We start from the raw sequence: 21,117 nt of genomic DNA on the forward strand, positions 1-21,117 counted from the left end.
ACAAAAGAAAATTGACAATTAATGTGTCAATAGACTATTGTCTTCAAATGATATTTTCCTTTTACATCCATTATAAAAAAATTCATTCTCTTTTAGCTATAAATATCATCACATTTATACCAAAACAGGGTCAATTTTGTTCTTGAGCTACCGATGCGGTTGCCATCGGTAGCTCCAAAATCTTACAATGTCTCGGTTGCCTCACGTTGTCTATTAATGCTTATTGAGGTCATAGGTTCGATTCCAGATCTGATATACAACAGAACATTTACCATGAACAAAAGTTATGTCCTTCACCTCTCGGTATGCTATATCTCCTCTCCCTCTCTTCACAAATTTTTTCTTCTCAAATCACTTGAGAGTCAATAGATCTTCCAACCAGTCGCTTAACGAATCCTTGAGTGTCGGCTCTCTTCCAGCATACCTTTGGAAATCTAGAGATGCCACAACTTTCAAAGAGAAAGTAATTCAGGTACAATCAATAGCAAAAAAAGATCATATTTGCTTGATCAAGAGTGAAGTGTTGGCCAAAATTCTCTTCTTCTTTTTTTTAATTTCATCCTTTGTCGGGACGTCTCAATGGAAAATATCCACCATACGCAAAAGTTTTCCTTTTCGTTTTTATTTGGTAGTTTCTGAAAAAACAATCATAATCGCCAAGTGGTAAAACATCGAAAATGAGACATAATGTACTCCAATAGACAAAATGGGTGATAGTCTACTACCACTACAAGTGTTGTCTAATTTGATGCAATCTTAATATGTTTATTTATGTATAATTCACCTCTGTAATAACTTTGCTTCTTGTAGGAAGAAAAAAACAAGGGCTTCAACCTACTGGAAATATGAGAAGTGAACTTCTGAGGACAGGAATGTCTAATGTCAAAGAATATCTAAAGGTATACGGCTCTCATGTTATGCAACGTCCCTCGAAACAAGGTAATGCTCGTAGAAGTCTGGGAACAGTGCTACTAGAAGTGCTGATACAAGTGCTGGGGCGAAGCGCAAACGTGAGATCGAAAAAAATGATGTGGATAGAAATATGAATGAGGGACCTCAGGATGTAAGTGACAAGTTGAATATAAATCTTGATCTCAGTGGAACTTATAATCTGAGGCAGATTAAAGCTTTCACAAGGGGTAAAGGTGATTCTTCTGAAAAGAACATGGGGTTCTTATCTTTCATATATGAGATCTTATTCCAACAGAGGTAAGATAAAAATGTTATATTATTTTCAAAATGTATAGATATGTTATATTTGTTTATTTTCTTGAACTAATAATTAACCATTTGAATTGTAAATTATAGGTGATCAGTCGAAGTTTCCGAATTTATATTACTCATCTATTGGAATTTATATTAGCAAGAAGGTTCATTTACTGCTTGATGGAGAGTGAAGTGTATTAGAGTATTAGGATTGAGATGAATCGAGATCCGAAGATATCAAATATCAACCGTCAAGATATATGAAGATATGAAAGATATTATCTTGTACTTATTCTAGATAGAGTCCTAGGAAACTATGTATTTTATTCATTGGTGAGTCTTCGAGTCTGTAACCAATCAATCCCACGATTGTAGAGATAATATAATACAACCATTAATGGCTTTCTCCGTGGATGTAGGTCGTGATCCTCGGACCGAACCACGTAAGTTATTGTTGTACTTTATTTTAGTTTGCATCTTCTATTCTACTAACTAACATGAACTTTCACAAATTGTTGGGCAAAATTCTCATATATTTCGAAGTTCATCCTTTGTTGGGGTGCCGTTGATCTACCATAAGCAAAATTCTCCCTTTTCGTTTCCATTTAGCATTTTCAGAAGAAAAAAAAACGTCGTGGTAAAACATCTATATATAAACTGAGAGAAGATGCACTCCAATAGACAAAATGGGTGGATAGTCTACGTCTATAAGTGTTGTTTAACTTTATAAAGATCTTAATCTTAATATGTTTTATTTCTGTAATTTAAGTTCTAGTAAAATCAGATTTTAGAATTAGCTTTCCTTTCAAATCTGTCAATAGTCACCTTATAAACTCATATCTCAACATGAATTCTGATTCAGTTTTTTATCTGACTCAAGCTTTATATAACAACCATTTCTACAACAAATATAATTTTATCTTGATGTTTTCGCGGATTCCATTTTCTTATGGATTATTCAACATGAAACATACAAAATACAAGAAAACGAAATGAAATTTGAACTTCTTTACCGGGCCAAGAAACTCAAACTAGAACGTTTCATCGTTTCCATAGTTGTTCCAGTAAATTCAACTTCTATTCAACATAAAACTTATCTAAAAAAAAAAAAAAAAAACATAACCCATCAAAATTAAAACACCAAAAAATCTTAAGAAGAAATAAAATTGAAGTTACCTATGAGGAAAAGTTGAATCCTTAGTTAATGGGACATAATTATATTCCTTATAGCATTAGTAGCTGCTTTTTGAGATGAGACGGATTGAACATGAAATATTCATGAACAAGTATTTCATTAATTGAACACGAGCCTTTTCTATTTCATGATTAACTTCCTATATAATTGTAATTTCAAATTTGATAGCTAGCTAATAAAGTTAGTATTACAAGAGAAAGTTTGCACTAATAGGAAATGGAGATATTGGAGTAAATTGAAAGGGTTAATTCATTAGCCTTTTGTATTTCCTGATTAATTTCTTATATAGTTGTAAGTTCAAGTTTGTTAGTTAGTTAATGTAGATATTCCACTTGACCATGATGTCTTATATAGTTGTAAGTTCATAATAGTACTTTCACCTTTTAGTTCCGGTGTTTCTTACTAGCGTCTCAGATTTTCACCATTCAATTAAGTTTATTTGGGAGATAATAAGCCAAAGCTATTTATGACTTTTTCCGTGGATGTAGGTCGTGATCCTCCGACCGAACCACGTAAATTATTGTGTTCTTTATTTTAATTTATATCTTCTATTCTATCAACAAGTGTGATCTTTCACAAAAACAACCTAAAATGACTATTGTACATCACCGAAATACGTTAGACTTGGACAATTCAGTTTCAAGCAGGAATGTCCAAGTCTAATGTCCCACTCACCATAACAACAGTAGGGTTCATGCACTTGAAGTAAAAGAAAAAGAAATTCATGAACTTAGTGACGAAAAATTTCACATTTGTCAACAGGAACCTTCTAAACTCATATCTCAACATGAATTATGATTTCAATTTCTTATCTGACTCAAACTTTACATGACAATCATTTCTGCAACAAATTCTAACTCAACTTATATTTTAGAGTTACTGGATTCCATCTCTTATGGATTTCTCAACACGAAACATACAAAATGCAAAAAAGAATGATGAATTGAAACGAAACAAAATTAGAACTTCTTTACCGGTACAAGAAACTCGGACTAGAACGTTTCATCATTTCCATAATTCTTCCATGGAGATCCCACGATCACGTGCAACGTCAGCGAATTGTCTCATTTTCTGAACTGCGACGACTGTTGCTCTAGCATTGTTAAGAGCATTTTTACTCCGAATTTGTTTCCCTAAAGCATTTTCCACACCAGCCATTTCTAAAACGATTCTTACTGCGCCACCAGCAATCACACCCGTACCTGGCGAAGCAGGTCTAAGCATCACTTTAGCGGCCCCATAATCTCCATCAGCTCTGCCATTCAAATACATGAAAAACTAAGTTATAGGAATAAAACTCACCTACAGAAACTGATAGAACAAGATTTTCTTAGTTTTATCAAGATAATGGAAATGCTGATTCTTTTTTCAAGTTGCAGCTAATGATGCTCATAAAGAGTAAATTCAACCAAAGAATCATCAGTATTACTAGTTACTACCCAACAGCCAGCACCATTTACTTTCTCTTGCACCACAACCTATTACCCGCGAGGGCGTGCCAGAAGGCCAGATAACAAGGACAGTGACCCTGAATAATCTTGTCTCTCAACATATGAATATATTAACTGAGAGTGAGGTTAAGGAAGTTAGCTACTAAAGAGAGAAAGAGTGCAAAAGCCGAAGGCATGGTTTGGCGGGAAAAACAATACTTAAGTTAACGAAGCTAACTAAGTACCCTTCAACTTTGTATCCTGCTTTCAAAAAATTTAGCTACTCATAAGGAGAAACAGGGGAAGTAGCGCCGCCCCCCCCCCCCCCCCCGGGTCATATCCAATGAATGCGTAAGCACTTGCCGTATGAAGAGTACTCCTACAATTAAATAGAGGAGTATTACTCAATGCATTGATGATACAGTTTGTCCCTTTGACTCTAAATCATTAAGGTTTTCAGAAAACAAATGAAGTATGTGGTCACGAAGATGCCACAATAAATTCTGATTCGGGCTCTGAGTAAAATTATAGGGGAAAAAAGCATATATCTTAAAAGAATGCTAGGCCTACAAAGTCAAAACCAGAGTATAAGCTATGCGTATAAGACTAAAAGGAAACAACAACATAAGAAAAAAAAGATCTTTTAGCCAAGAGGAGTAGAGGACCCAGCCAATAATTACGTCCCATTACACAGAATACCCATTAATACTTCCCAAGTCACTGTGAAACCTTTAAGGGTCACAAGCCTCATCCATTCCTTTCATGTACTCCATGAGAAAATAGTCTCTTGAGTCATATATATATACGTAAGTGCATCTACACCTATAATTCCTTCTTCTCAGTATACCATTCTCAATGTATATCTCTAGCTATAATGTTTTTAGGAAAGAAGTCGGGTTTTTCTCTGTGGTTACCCATAATCCATGAAACCAGTTAAACAAGAAGTAGCATGATCATCTAGTGAACTTATTTAAGCTCGTAAAATGAATGTGAATTTTAACTTGAGCATCTCTCTAACTGCCTTGCCGTTCTACCCATGACTAGAGTAGGTTCAAACACATTAAGTTGTACAATTCATAGTGTAAGAGGCAGTTTCCATTCTTGGGTTGTTTCCAAATTGCTAGTGGCGGTTTAAGCATAGGCGGTTTAGGCATCACTGATTGTGGCAGTTTCCAATTCTAAATTGGAATTGGTTTCCAATTGAGGCAGTTTCCAATTCTAAATTGGAATTGGTACCAAAGCCTTGTTGAGATTGAACGAAGAAGAAGATGGAATCGAGAAGTGGTACGGTCAAAGCAGGGAAATATGAGATAGAGAAGTTCAATGGGAAAAACGATTTTTCTTATTGGCGGATGCAGATGAAGAATCTGTTAATCTCGCAGAAATTACACAAGACGTTGACGGGAAAGAAACCAGGAGATATGTCAGAAGAGGATTGGGAAGAGTTAGATCTCGAAGCACGGGCTACCATTATGTTGTGTCTTGAGAGGGACGTGGCGTTCCTAGTAGACGAAGAAACAACGGCGGCGGGTGTGTGGTTAAAGCTAGAAAGTAGTTTCATGACGAAAACTTTAACGAATCGGGTCTACTTAAAATCCAAATTATTCACATGTAGAATGGAAGAGGGTTCTTCTATTCAGGAATATGTGAATAGGTTTGACAGGATTATCTCAGATTTGAAGGATATTGATGTTAAGGTTGAGTATGAGGACCAAGCCCTCATATTGTTACTTTCATTGCCTAAATCCTATGAGAACCTTGTTCAAACTTTGATGCTTGTTGGTGATAGTCTAAGCATGGAAGAGACGAGAAATTCGCTATTAGCGGATGACCTTCGTAAGGTTGCTACTAGCAGTATGGCGTCGGGTGGAGTAGACAAAGAACAAGCACAAGGGTTGTTTGTAACGAGGGGGAGGAGTAATGAAAGGGGAAAGGGAAAGGGCGGGAAATCTAGATCCAAATCTAGAGGCTCTTTCAAGAAAACGTGCTTTAGTTGTGGTGAGCTTGGCCACTTTAAAGCGGCTTGTCCAAAGAGAAAGTTGAAGCAAAAGAACGAAGGCTACAAGGAGAAACAAGAGATGCAAGAGGCGGGATATGTGTCAGAAGAGGCGGACGAATGTTTCTCGGTGACAGAGGTGTCTGAGAAGATCTTCGATAAGTGGATGCTTGATTCAGGGGCGTCACACCATATGTGTCCAAATAGGGAGTGGTTTACTACCTATAGGAGTATAGATGGTGGTACAGTTATATTGGGTGATGATAGTATATGTAAAACTGTGGGACTCGGAACAATACGGATCAAGATGCACGATGGAGTGGTGAGAACATTGACGGACGTAAGACACATACCCTATTTGCGGAAAAATCTAATTTCGCTTGGTGTGTTGGAGCGGAACGGCTGTAAGATAATTATAGAGAATGGCTCCATAAAAGTCGTTAAGGGTTCTTTGGTGGTAATGAGAGGTACTCGTTACGGTAATTTATACAAACTTTTGGGGACAACAATTACTGGAGATGTAGCGGTAGGAATCAGTGGAAGGAATCCAACGGCTAGTACGAGGCTTTGGCATATGCGCCTTGGGCATATGTCAGAAAATGGTCTATCTTTGATGTGCGGGAAAGGCTTGTTGAAGGACATGAAGAAGCCTTGCATGGAGTTTTGTGAGCATTGTGTGTTCGGGAAGGCACACAGGGTGACGTTCTCTACAAGCAAGCACAGGAGCAAAGAGGTGTTAGACTACGTACACACCGATGTCTGGGGACCGGCAAAGTTACCTTCCAAGGGTGGTTCCAGGTATTTTGTTACATTCGTTGATGATCATTCGAGATTTGTCTGGCTTTATTTTCTGGAGCATAAGAATGAGGTATTCAACACATTCCTGGTGTGGAAAGCAATGGTTGAGAACAAAACTGGTCGAAAGCTGAAGACGTTAAGGTCGGGTAATGGGACCGAGTACACGGATGGAGCATTCAAGGATTTTTGTAATCAGGAAGACATTGTGAGGCACTGGACAGTAGTAAACACACCTCAGCAGAATGGAGTCGCAGAGAGATTGAACCGTACACTACTTGAGAAGGCTAGATGTATGCGCTCCAATTCGGGATTAGGCGTAGAATGGTGGGCAGAATCTGTTGCTACAGCTTGTTATATTGTGAACAGGTCTCCACATTCTTCTTTAGATGGCGGCATACCTTACGAGGTGTGGTCAGGTGAACATGCAGATTACGGGAGACTTAAGGTTTTCGGTTGCACGGCCTATTACCATGTTAAAGGTAACAAACTTGACAATAGAGCAAAGAAGGCAATTTTCTTAGGATATGCTACAGGAGTCAAGGGTTATCGGCTATGGTGTACGGAAGACAAGAAGTTTGTAATCAGCAGAGATGTGGTGTTTGATGAGTCATCTATTGTAGCTATGGCGAAAGCTACGGTGCCTAGTTGTGGTGATGTTGGGTCTACTAAAGCTCAAGTAGTGGAAGTAGAAGCCGAAGACCAACGGGTTTCTAGGAATCATGATCAGGTGGAGCATCAGGATAATACTCAGGATGAGGAAATTGATGAACCCGATCATGAGGAGGTTCAAGGGAAAGGTACACAAGTTTTACAACAACAACAGCAGGATGTTTCGGTACACACTAGGCCGAAACGGTTATATAAGCCGGTACAGAGGTTAGGGTCAGACAAACCTCTTAGGCATTACGGGCAGGCAAATGTGGTTGAGTATGCACTCTCGGTGGAGGACGACGAGCCGGTCACCTTCAAACAAGCTACTACCGCGGCGGAAAGAGAGAGTTGGTTGGTTGCTATGCAAGAAGAGATGGAGTCTCTTCACAAGAACAAGACATGGGAGGTTGTCCCATTGCCCGAAGGTAAGTCTGTTATTGGTTGTAAATGGGTGTACAAGAAGAAAGAGGATTCTTCCGAGATCAAAGGTACAAGGTATAAGGCAAGACTAGTGGCCAAGGGTTATGCACAGAAAGAAGGGGTCGACTACAATGAGATTTTCACACCGGTCGTGAAACATACTTCTATTCGGGTGCTATTGAGTATTGTTGCTCATAGTGAACTTGAGCTGGAACAACTCGATGTTAAAACCGCCTTCTTGCACGGAGATTTGGAAGAAGAAATTTATATGGCTCAACCTGAGGGATACAAGGTTGAGGGTAAAGAAAATCAAGTATGTCGTTTGAGGAAGTCTCTTTACGGATTGAAACAATCCCCTCGCCAATGGTACAAACGATTTGATTTTTTCATGCTAAAGCATGGTTTTCGCAGAAGTGACTATGATTGTTGTGTATACATCAAGAAGCTTCGCGAAGGTGACTTTATTTATCTCCTTTTGTATGTGGATGACATGCTTATTGCTTCTCGAAGCATGGTGGAGATAAATAAGTTGAAATCTCAACTCAGTCAAGAGTTTGAGATGAAAGACATGGGCGCTGCAAAGAAAATACTGGGAATTGAGATTAAGAGAGAGCGGTCAAGTAAGAAACTGTACTTGAATCAGAAAGGTTACATCGAACGAGTAGTTTCTCGATTTGGAATGCAGAATGCGAAGGTGGTGTCAACACCTTTGGCACCACACTTCAGGCTCTCGGGAAAACAATCTTCCACTACTACGGTGGAGAAGGATCATATGGATCGTGTACCGTATGCTAGTGCAGTTGGCAGTTTGATGTACGCTATGGTGTGTACTCGTCCGGACATTTCACAGGCGGTCAGTGTGGTTAGTAGGTTTATGGCAAATCCAGGGAAGACACATTAGGAAGCTGTGAAGTGGGTCTTGAGGTACTTGAAGGGTACTGTCGATACGGGTTTGTGCTTTGGTGGAGACACATGTCAGGTAAGCGGTTATGTTGACTCAGATTATGCTGGCGATCTAGATAGAAGACGATCTACTACTGGTTATGTATTTAGAGTACATGGTGCTCCAGTTAGTTGGCGATCGATGATACAATCTACAGTTGCGTTATCTACTACGGAGGCCGAGTATATGGCTATGGTCGAGGGTGTGAAGGAAGCATTGTGGTTGTGGGATCTTCTGGATGATCTAGGGATTAAGCAAGAGTGCGTAGAGGTGTGGTGTGATAGTCAAAGTGCGATCCACTTGGCGAAGAATCAGGTTCATCATGCTCGTACTAAGCATATCAATGTCAGGTATCACTTTGTACGAGATGTCATAGGGGAAGGTGATGTTTCTCTCATGAAGGTACACACAGATGAGAATCCCGCGGACATGTTGACTTAAGTGGCGACGTGTAGCAAGTTTCAGCATTGCTTGGAATTGCTACAAATCGGCTCGTTTTAAGTTGCCCGAAAGGGCGTAATGGCGACAAGATAATCTTTATGTGAAGGATTGGTAGAACTACGGTAGGCTTGATCCTGTAAAAGGGTACGTAGGCAACCATGGTCATATGGTGCAGCCGGTTGAAGTTACAAGAAGCAGATATATCTTATAAGGAGTATCCTGGTGTTCGTCCAAAATTTGAAGTATATCAAATTGTGTACGAGGTGGAGAATTGTAAGAGGCAGTTTCCATTCTTGGGTTGTTTCCAAATTGCTAGTGCGGGTTGTGTGAGTGGTCTTCATCTATCCTTCAATAAAGATTTCTTTTTCGCCCGAGGACGTAGGTTTTAAAGCCGAACCTCGTTAAATTCTGTTCGCATATTTGATTTTGACTTAGCTTTTCGATTAATCTTCATAATCGGATCAATTTCTAGGATAGGTTCGATAGCTTCCGCGACTATTATTTCTAACACATAGACCCCTACATCACCGAACTGTCAAGTTTCAATAGTCATATACCAATTAGCAATGTATTCAAAAGAACAAGATGAATTAGTATTTACCTTGTTTCGGCAGAAAGCGCTTGTTGTTTGTGATTTTTCTTTTATTTCTTAGAATGGAAGCCTGGTTTCATATAGGACCATAAACCTTCACAACCAAGAGTTAAACCCCTAACCTTCTCCGCAGTGGAGAGCCACAGACATGTTACCACCCAACCAAAGCGGGCTTCACTTCGTATTTATTTATCTTGCTCAACAACAAATCTCTAAACTTACATGCATATAAAGCAATCATATAAGAAGCTAAAACCTTACTATGCCAATTCATTTTGTTTCATACTAGACTAATAATTCACATTAACAAATTAAAAAAAAAATCATAACCCATCAAAATTAAAACACTAAAAAATCATAAGAACACTTACCTATGAGGAAAAGTTGAATACTTGGTTAATGGGACAGTAATGATATTCCTTCTAGCATTAGTAGCTGCTTTTTGAACAGCACCAATAACTTCCTTAGCTTTTCCAACACCAACACCAACTTGACCTTGTTTATCACCTACAACAACAACAGCCCTAAAATGCAATTGTTTACCACCTTTAACAACTTTAGTAACCCTTCTAACTTGAACTACCCTTTCTTCAAATCCATCTCTAATTTTCTCTTTCTTAGTTTTTGTTCCAAACCCAGTTGCTTTTTTCATTTTAGAATCCATTACATAAATATCATTACCTAAAACACTCATACCACTATAAGCAGGACCATAAATTTCTTCATAAGCTGCTGCAATTTCTTCTTCACTTTCAGGTGGAAGATCATCAAAAGAAGGAGGTGGGATATAACCTTCTGGAGGTTTGGGTGGTTCAAATGTGATATCTTCTTCTGGGTTTACTTGGTCGAAAAATGTTGTGTCAATGTCGTCGGATTTTGCTTTAAAGGGTTTAATTTTGTGGGAAATTGGTGTGATGAGTTTGTGGGTTTTGATTTTGTAGAAGGAGAAGGTAGCGGGTAGGATGAATTTTGGAGGATGAGAAGTTTGGGAGGAGGGAAGAGAGGATAATGATGAGAGAGATGATGGAGAGACAGCCATTATAGAGAGAGAAGATAATCAGAAAGATGAGTTTTTTTTTCTCTTTTTTGGGTTTGAACTTTGAACTTTGAACTTTGATAGGATTGGGTAAAATTGGAAATTTGAGGTACTATAGATGGAAGATGAGATCTAGTAGAGGAGTGATGAATGAATCATGAAAGAGAATTTCCCAAGTAAGACCAACTCACCAACCCCAATTCTTTATGAAAGGCCCAATTTGTGGGCCCAAATACAAAAAAAAAAACACCCGGATTATTAACCCACTCAAAACCCAATAATCAACTAATATCTCAAATCAAACCCAAATACACATCCCTATGCTCAATCCGGACCCAACTCGTATCTCTAAGACTTTATTTATTTTTATATTCCTTCTTTTGCCTTCTTATATATATGTATCCTAAATCAACACCCTCTCACTCTTTAAAAACCGAATCTTTTTCTCTCTCTAAATTTTTTTTCAGCTTTACCTCTCTCTACATTTCCAGCTTCATCATCTTCAACCATCAACTTCATCGTTTTCAACCATCAACTTCATCGTTTTCAACCATCATCTTCAACCCTCTTCATTATCTCTTTCTCTCTCTAAAATTTTTTTCAGATTTCTCTCTCTACTTAAACCTACACCCTCTTCAAGAACATTCATTATCTTCCTTTATTTTCAATCATCTTCATCATCTTAAATCATCATCTTCAGTCATCATCTTTTTCGTTTGAGCGACCTTCATCATCTTCTTCGTTTGAGCAACCTTCATCATGTTTTATCTTCAATCATCATCTTCTTTAATGGAGGTTAAAAAAACTTGAAATCTGGTTTTAGGGTGTTTTCATGGTGTTTTCATAGTTTTGTAGAGAGTTAAATATATAGATTTGTAGATCTACTTATTTGAAGCTCCATTGGTGAGGTTGTTCTTGGTTTTAGGGTATTTTCATGGTGTTTTCATTGTTATTCCGTACAGATTTGTTAATATTAGCAACCACTTCTCGTTTTGTAAGCAACACTTTACAGTTTGTCTAAACATTTTACGGGATGTGTTAACACTATTCCGTACAGTTATGTTAACAGTAGCAACTGGTTCTCGTTTTGTTAAAAACACTTAACAATTTGTGTTAACATTTTAAAGGATGTGTGAACATTTTGAAAAATGTTCATTTATGTAGGTAGGACTTGGGAGGTTATAGCTTCCATGTATTAAGTTTATCAAGTTAAGGTTAGCTAAATGGTTGTGCAGGAAAGGGTGCCCAATACTTTCTAAACCCGATGCCCGATTCATCCGAACCTGGAATGCTCGAGTGTATTAAATGGGTATGGGCAGGCTATAGGCAGAATAATTTTCAAAAGTACCCGCCCGATTCGTCCGACTACCAGAATAGCCAAGCTCCTAACTTGCCTGACCCGCCTAAGCCCGATGCAAGTCTACCCGCGGGCGCCCATACCCACCTGATTCCCACCCCTAGCTGTGGGATATATGGAACTACTTAATGACAATTTGGGACTTATATAGAGGTTTTGTAGCCGTCCCTGGTGGTTATGTTTTATGTGGTTTTATTCATCTGTCCAGTTAATTAAGACGATGTAGGTTTAAATTTCATGGCTCATAATTGATAACATAGGCCAACAACTTGTAGCCCGGTTGGTAAGTGCATATACTCCGCAATGCGGAGGTCCCAAGTTCGACTCCACGGTAGTGCAAATCCAGAAATATTGAACTTGGATATAAATAAAGTAGTTTAAATGGGGTTTAGGTCATTTCATTTCGTTAGGCTTCAGGCCATTTAATTCGCCTGTATGGATGTATCAATGCCTTGTAACGACTAACATAGATCGTAGTCGATTTCTCAAAAAAAATTAAATTAATAACATAGAGCGATAAAATAGAATTCCTTTTCCTTTGAACATAACTATGGAAGAGCTAAATTCTAACACCATTACAACTTTCTGAAATTTAAATATAAGGGCCGGTGGTTATATAGGACAAAAAAAAATTGAGCGGGATTTCGAAATGTGGGGCCGAGCGAATCTTTGTAACGGTTAAATGAGGCGTGATTTTTGGATTATTTCCGTTTACAACAATATCTCTTACTCGACTTTCTCTCTCATCAGTTTTACTGTTTAGGCAAAAATCATACCTTTCCCAAATCGAAACGCTCCAAAACCCTTATGAGATATTCGAATCGCCATCTTCCAGAAGGTAAGAAACCGACTTTATTCTTCAACCTTCTTAATCTTTCAAGCTTCCGATTCAGGTGAAGAGGTATCATCGCCATTAAAACGAAAAGTTTTCTCGATTCGTTTGGGTTTCGAACCATCATTACTTTCATGTGAAAATCTATATAAAACCGAGCTGGCATGGTTATTTTTCATCATAAAGAAGTTTGTTGCAACGTTATGGTGAGATTTTTAGTTGATTTTTAGGGTTTTTTCTGTTGTGACATAGTTTCTGATGTTCAAAGCTTCGTCATAAATCAATTTTTTGAGATCTGTTCGATAAATTATAGATGCTGTTTTGTGAAAAACTACAATTTATGATTCTTTCTTTATGATTCTTTCTTTTTGGGATTTAGGGTGCATTTGCTATTTTGGCGATTTTGTGAACATTTTGTGTGTTTTAAGGGTTTTGATTTGTGATTTAAGTGTTTAGTTTCATATTGTTACCTATTTTGATGCTTATGATGTATAAATTACATATAATTTATGATAAAAAATGTTTTTAGTGTTCTGAAAGTATCTAAACTGTTTAATTTTTTCTTGCAGGAGATTTCAATGGCACCTAAATCAAAATCGACACCAAAAGCAGCCAAAGATACTACTTCAGTTAGAAAAAGTCCTCTTAAAAGAAAAGCTACAGTGTAAGAATTAGTTCCTGCAAAAAAATCCAAAACCAAAGTAAGCTCGGCCAATGAAGAAGGTCTAACACTGAAAAAGCAAAAAAACAAAGTAATTTCAGTCAAAGAGGTATGATGTATGAGTCTGTTTATGAAATTTCTGAAAAATTTCTATTATTTATGATAAAGTATACATAATTTATTTGAAATTGGTCATACTTTAGGCATACATCTTAATACTTTATGTAACAAGTTGGAGCAAGCTCAACCAGCAATAAAGGGAAGGAAAAAGCTAACTCTTGTCGTACTGTTGACATAGTAGGCGAGAAAAAGATAATTCCAGAGGGGAAGACATTCGATCCATTTAGATTTCTGAATTAGAAACTAGATTTATAGTAAACTATATTGCCTAAGGGCATATCGAAATGCTTTTGCACCCCCAGTTTCTGTAAATATCTTATCCCAACCATCTGCTTTCAGTTTGATTTGATGATTCTGCCTCGAACTCCATCTGTGATAACAAATGATGAGAGATTAATACATATAAATTATATAGAAAAGTATATTATTTACAATAAATTACATGAACATTTACGTAAATTATATGTAATTTATTTCGAATTACACGAGATTTGCATATATAAAGCGAAGTTGTTCTAATAATGAAACGAGTACTGTTTTGAGATTAAAACATACATAATGTTCTATAAATTACGCATAATTTATGGACAATAATATAATATTCATGATATTCTCGATAAAGTATATATAATTTGTTAGAAAATACATATATCATGTTCTCATTTTGAAAAACATCGTATGGGAGATGTTTGTATAACTTACTGTAAATTATGGTAATTTATGATAAAGTACATGTAATGTTAATTCTGTTATGAGGAACCGTACGAAAAAACACGTTTCATAAATCCGTACGGATTGAAAACCAAATCTGAAGAAAAATGTGAATATCATACTTTACTTAAACTACAAATCTAAAGATATCTCATATGATGATTGATTGCAACAATCAGTATACTCGATTTGTAGGATTCAGTAATGAAGGATATTCTCATCAAGATCAAAATCATTAATGAAATTTTTAGAGAGAGAAAACAATAATAACATACTCGATTTGAAACAGAATCAGTAAAAAAGAATTTTGTTTACCTGATTAACAATTAAGAAGATGATTTTCAAAAGCTCTAATGAATATGAAACAAGTTTTCTGTTTTAATGGAAGATTTTCAGTCGATTAAGATCTATAGAGAGATAATCAACTATAATAAACTGAAACATAATCAGAAAACTTATAAATTGATTTGTGTTTTACCTAATTAACAATGATTAAGATGATTTCAGCAACTCAAACGATTATGAAACAAAGGTTTCTGATTTAATGGAGGATAGTTTCAGACGATTAAGATGTAGAGAGAGAGAAAGATAAAACCAGAAGGTTTCGGTTACAAAAAGATGATGAAGATCACAGTTTCTTTGTTTAGAAACGTGATTGGAGAGAGAAACAAGGAGATAAAAATGGAAAAGATATTTGGTGAATTTGAACTTAAATGTGTATTTATATTTAAGGAAGGTTAGTTTAGGTATTAATATTTTTTAGTTATTCTATGGATTTGTGTTTTCTTTCTAGATGGACCCAAATGGACTAGATATCTATTTGTATTAATATTTTGGTTTTTATACCGTTTGGGATTAGAGAGGATTAAAAGTGTTATTAGAGGTCGTTTTTTGGGTCGTACACCCAAAAGTTATATAAGTTATTTTGTTTAGTTGTTTTAAATTCATTTTTTATTTCTAAATGGAATTAGATGTTAAAGCTAGTATTTTTTTCTAATCCATGTGTCTTCAACAAAAGAAAAAAAACGAAGAATAAGTCTAGATATGAGGGAAAAAATATATATTTTACAATATGATTTTATTAAAGGAATGAATGTATACAAGAACTTCTATTATACAAGTGAATTATACCCAAATAAAACATATTAAAATTAAGATCTTCATAAAATTAAACAACACTTATACCAACCCACTTTGTCGATTGGAGTACATTTTTTCTCAGTTTGATGTTTTATCTCTTGGCGGTTGTAATTTTTTTTTCTGAAATTGTGAAGGTGAAATGAAAAGAGAGAATTTTGCATATGGTAGATATTCGCCATTGGGACGGCCCAACAAAGGATGAAGTTCGTGAGAGAAGAGAGTTTGCTCTAAGTGATTGTACATTAATTGCTTTAGCTTTGACAATTGTCGCATCTCTTGATTTTCAAAGGGTCCAATCGACAACCCCTCGCATCAACTCCGCACAGACCTTCTGAGCTCTAGTACTCCAACACAATTTTACTGGTGAAAACGTTCTATGATGGACTTCGATAGGCACCAAACTCTGTTTTCATCTTTTTGGAAAGGTACACGGGAAGAGAGCCCAATCTCAAGGCCTCATCAAGAGAATGCTTGGAAGATCAATTGACTCTCAAGTGATTTGAGACGGAAGAAACTTGTGAGGAGAGCGAAACAAGAGATAGTATGGATGGTGAATTACTTAACCGTCGTTCATGGTTAAGCTTCAAATGTTTTTTAGAGTTGGTATCGAATTTGTGACCTCAATACATATTAATACACAATGTAAGGCAACTATGACATCGGAAGATAGGACATGAAACAAAGCTAATTTGAAGCTTGACTACTTTAGAGCTACCAACAAGGGCGGAGCCAGGATTTGAAATCACACCTGACTAGCCTAAAATTGCTATAAAATAAATGGTTAAAAACAAATTTTTTTGCTTTCGTAGATCTCTTGTTTGGAAGACGTAAGTTTAGTGTACTTACAATTGGTTAACTAGGTAAATTAACGAGCATGTATCATAATATTTTTCGCCGAAAGTCAGTCGATAATTTAGAACGCTAAAACTTTTATCAACCCTAAGAACAATGGATTTTTCAACAAAGATTTAAACTGCAGAGATTATCGTTAATGTAATTTTGTCATCCTTACGAATCCATGGTAAATGTAGTACAATCTTATTTCATTAGCGGCATATAGTTTTGATTAAAGCGTAAAAGAACGCAGTGAGATTAAACTAAAAGTTGACAAAATTGATCTTCAAACATCTCTCTACCGAATCTACTACTACTTTTTATTAGTCTTGATTGATCTTAGTAAATATTACAATGTAAATATATAGTAATTAGTATTTTTTTCGTATTAAATTATGGAATAAAGATCGTATCTTGTGAGAGTTGAAACTCTGAACACAAATTATGGAAGAAAAATCGTATGTGTAGAAACACTTTTCTTATAAAAAAGAACTTTGAAATTGAGGGTGAGATTTGAACTCAAGACCTCATGTGTGTGAGGTAAGTGCTTCACCACTAAGCTATTTGCTACTTTATGGCCATATTTTTCATGCCCATATCTTTGAGATACCAGGCAAAAACATCCCTGGCTGCATCTTTTAGATTTTGAGAAAACGACCCCTGACTGCAGTCAGGGATGGTCTCCAAGTACCTCCGCCTATGGCTACCGATGACCATGGCATCGGTAACTCAAGAACGAACTTGGTCTTGTTTTGGGATAGATTTGATGATATTTATATCCGAAAGAAAATGGAAATTTTTGCAACGGATGTAAAAAGAATATATTCTTTGATGACAATTGTCTATTGATACATTAAATCTCAATTTTCTTCAGTTACGAAAAACGCCTACTTTTTGTAGCCGGTCTATTTTGATTACTAGATTTACTTTTTTTCTCGGCAAAAACGACAAAATCTTATTTGTCTTTAGTACTAAACGAACATTCACTTATCAATTGATAGCAAATCCCTCTTTCACGTATGAATAAGTTGATGTAAAGGAATACATTCTTTGATATCAATTGTCTATTTTTTTTTGTTGATAGTTTTTTGTTTGACAGATGACAATTGTCTAGTGACACATTAACTCTCAATTTTCTCCCGTTACGAAAAACGCCTACTTTTTGTGGTCGTTCTCTGTTTTGATTACTAGATTTGAATTTTCCTCATCATAAACGACAAAATCTTAGTTGTGTTTAATACTAAAGTAACTAAACGAATATTCGCTTATCAATTGATAGTAATCCTGCTTTCACATATGAATAAATTTGAATTACAATTTCGAAATTTAAATTATTTGTATTTTTATGTTTGACGTCACTAATCGCGACATATCAAATTATCCCAGAGGACCGTAGTAGTGGGAGATTGTTTTCCTGAGAGCCTGAAGTGTGGTGCCAAAGGTGTTGACACCGCCTTCGCATCCTGCATCCCGAACCGAGAAACTACTCGTTCGATGTAACCTTTCTGCTTCAAGTACAGTTTCTTACTTGACCGCTCTCTTTTAATCTCCATTCCCAGTATCTTCTTTGCAGCGCCCATGTCTTTCATCTCAAACTCTTGACTGAGTTGAGATTTCAACTTATTTATCTCCACCATGCTTCGAGAAGCAATAAGCATGTCATCCACATACAAAAGGAGATTAATAAAGTCACCTTCGCGAAGCTTCTTGATGTATACACAACAATCATAGTCACTTCTGCGAAAACCATGCTTTAGCATGAAAAAATCAAATCGTTTGTACCATTGGCGAGGGGATTGTTTCAATCCGTAAAGAGACTTCCTCAAACGACATACTTGATTTTCTTTACCCTCAACCTTGTATCCCTCAGGTTGAGCCATATAAATTTCTTCTTCCAAATCTCCGTGCAAGAAGGCGGTTTTAACATCGAGTTGTTCCAGCTCAAGATCACTGTGAGCAACAATACTCAATAGCACCCGAATAGAAGTATGTTTCACGACCGGTGAGAAAATCTCATTGTAGTCGACCCCTTCTTTCTCTGCATAACCCTTGGCCACTAGTCTTGCCTTATACCTTGTACCCTTGATCTCGGAAGAATCCTCTTTCTTCTTGTACACCCATTTACAACCAATAACAGACTTACCTTCGGGCAATGGGACAACCTCCCATGTCTTGTTCTTGTGAAGAGACTCCATCTCTTCTTGCATAGCAACCAACCAACTCTCTCTTTCCTCCGCGGTAATAGCTTGTTTGAAGGTGACCGGCTCGTCGTCTTCCACCGATAGTGCATATTCAACAAGATTTGCCTGCCCATAATGCCTAAGAGGTTTGTCTGACCCTAACCTCTGTACCGGCTTATATAACCGTTTCGGCCTAGTGTGTACCGAAACATCCTGTTGTTGTTGTTGTAAAACTTGTGTACCTTTCCCTTGAACCTCCTCATGATCAGGTTCATCAATTTTCTCATCCTGAGTATTATCCTGATGCTCCACCTGATCATGATTCCTAGAAACCCGTTGGTCTTCGGCTTCTACTTCCACTACTTGAGCTTTAGTAGACCCAACATCACCACAACTAGGCACCGTAGCTTTCGCCATAGCTACAATAGATGACTCATCAAACACCACATCTCTGTTGATTACAAACTTCTTGTCTTCCGTACACCATAGCCGATAACCCTTGACTCCTGTAGCATATCCTAAGAAAATTGCCCTGTTTGCTCTATTCTCAAGTTTGTTACCTTTAACATGGTAATAGGCCGTACAACCGAAAACCCTAAGTCTCCCGTAATCTGCATGTTCACCTGACCACACCTCGTAAGGTATGCCGCCATCTAAAGAAGAATGTGGAGACCTGTTCACAATATAACAAGCTGTAGAAACAGATTCTGCCCACCATTCTACGCCTAATCCCGAATTGGAGCGCATACATCTAGCCTTCTCAAGTAGTGTACGGTTCAATCTCTCTGCGACTCCATTCTGCTGAGGTGTGTTTACTACTGTCCAGTGCCTCACAATGCCTTCCTGATTACAAAACTCCTTGAATGCCCCATCCGTGTACTCGGTCCCATTATCCGACCTTAACGTCTTCAGCTTTCGACCAGTTTTGTTCTCAACCATTGCTTTCCACACCAGGAATGTGTTGAATACTTCATTCTTATGCTTCAGAAAATAAAGCGAGACAAATCTCGAATGATCATCAACAAATGTAACAAAATACCTGGAACCACCCTTGGAAGGTAACTTTGCCGGTCCCCAGACATCGGTGTGTACGTAGTCTAACACCTCTTTGCTCCTGTGCTTGCTTGTAGAGAACGTCACCCTGTGTGCCTTCCCGAACACACAATGCTCACAAAACTCCATGCAAGGCTTCTTCATGTCCTTCAATAAGCCTTTCCCGCACATCAAAGATAGACCCTTTTCTGACATATGCCCAAGGCGCATATGCCAAAGCCTCGTACTAGCCGTTGGATCCCTTCCACTGATTCCTACTGCTACATCTCCCGTAATTGTTGTCCCCAAAAGTTTGTATAAATTACCGTAACGAGTACCTCTCATTACCACCAAAGAACCCTTAACGACTTTTATGGAGCCATTCTCTATAATTATCTTACAGCCGTTCCGCTCCAACACACCAAGGGAAATTAGATTTTTCCGCAAATCGGGTATGTGTCTTACGTCCGTCAATGTTCTCACCACTCCATCGTGCATCTTGATCCGTATTGTTCCGAGTCCCACAGTTTTACATATACTATCATCACCCAGTATAACTGTACCACCATCTATACTCCTATAGGTAGTAAACCACTCCCTATTTGGGCACATATGGTGTGACGCCCCTGAATCAAGCATCCACTTATCGAAGATCTTCTCAGACACCTCTGTCACCGAGAAACATTCGTCCGCCTCTTCTGACACATATCCCGCCTCTTGCATCTCTTGTTTCTCCTTGTAGCCTTAGTTCTTTTGCTTCAACTTTCTCTTTGGACAAGCCGCTTTAAAGTGGCCAAGCTCACCACAACTAAAGCACATTTTCTTGAAAGAGCCTCTAGATTTGGATCTAGATTTCCCGCCCTTTCCCTTTCCCCTTTCATTACTCCTCCCCCTCGTTACAAACAACCCTTGTGCTTGATCCTTGTCTACTCCACCCGACGCCATACTGCTAGTAGCAACCTTACGAAGGTCATCCGCTAATAGCGAATTTCTCGTCTCTTCCATGCTTAGACTATCACCAACAAGCATCAAAGTTTGAACAAGGTTTTCATAGGATTTTGGCAATGAAAGTAACAATATGAGGGCTTGGTCCTCATCCTCAACCTTAACATCAATATCCTTCAAATCTGAGATAATCCTGTCAAACTTATTCACATATTCCTGAATAGAAGTACCCTCTTCCATTCTACATGTGAATAATTTGGATTTTAAGTAGACCCGATTCGTTAAGTTTTCGTCATGAAACTGCTTTCTAGCTTTAACCACACACCCGCCGCCGTTGTTTCTTCGTCTACTAGGAACGCCACGTCCCTCTCAAGACACAACATAATGGTAGCCCGTGCTTCGAGATCTAACTCTTCCCAATCCTCATCTGACATATCTCCTGGTTTCTTTCCCGTCAACGTCTTGTGTAATTTCTGCGAGATTAACAGATTCTTCATCTGCATCCGCCAATAAGAAAAATCGTTTTTCCCATTGAACTTCTCTATCTCATATTTCCCTGCTTTGACCGTACCACTTCTCGATCCCATCTTCTCTTCG

At 37.5% G+C, this 21,117-nt stretch overlaps 1 protein-coding gene and 1 long non-coding RNA gene across 2 annotated transcripts; one reads left to right on the top strand and one right to left on the bottom strand.

Moving 5' to 3' along the window:
• Positions 1-3,107: 3,107 nt before the first annotated feature.
• LOC147557802 (uncharacterized) lies at positions 3,108-10,710 on the top strand. Its single transcript, XR_015234190.1, has 3 exons — positions 3,108-3,276; positions 3,336-4,912; positions 9,596-10,710. It is a non-coding gene; the product is annotated as an uncharacterized LOC147557802 (long non-coding RNA).
• Positions 3,146-10,711, bottom strand: LOC147557803 (small ribosomal subunit protein uS5c-like). Its single transcript, XM_086659383.1, has 2 exons — positions 10,044-10,711; positions 3,146-3,656 (listed from the first exon to the last, which is right to left on the bottom strand). Exons 1-2 carry the CDS (start codon positions 10,709-10,711, stop codon positions 3,407-3,409), a joined length of 918 nt encoding a protein of 305 aa, XP_086515509.1. The 3' UTR covers positions 3,146-3,406.
• Between the last annotated feature and the right edge of the window lie 10,406 nt (positions 10,712-21,117).

The sequence above is a fragment of the Eschscholzia californica genome, unplaced genomic scaffold (assembly GCF_041429995.1).
Source record: "Eschscholzia californica isolate CP2 unplaced genomic scaffold, dmEscCali1.0.p SCAF_2, whole genome shotgun sequence".
NCBI lineage: Eukaryota > Viridiplantae > Streptophyta > Magnoliopsida > Ranunculales > Papaveraceae > Eschscholzia > Eschscholzia californica.

Coding starts and splice junctions, on each gene's coding strand:
- LOC147557803 (XM_086659383.1), bottom strand. CDS start 10,711: ATGGCTGTCTCTCCATCATCTCTCTCATCATTATCCTCTCTTCCCTCC. Junction 3,657..10,043: donor TATTCAACTTTTCCTCATAG/GTAAGTGTTCTT, acceptor TTTGAATGGCAG/AGCTGATGGAGATTATGGGG.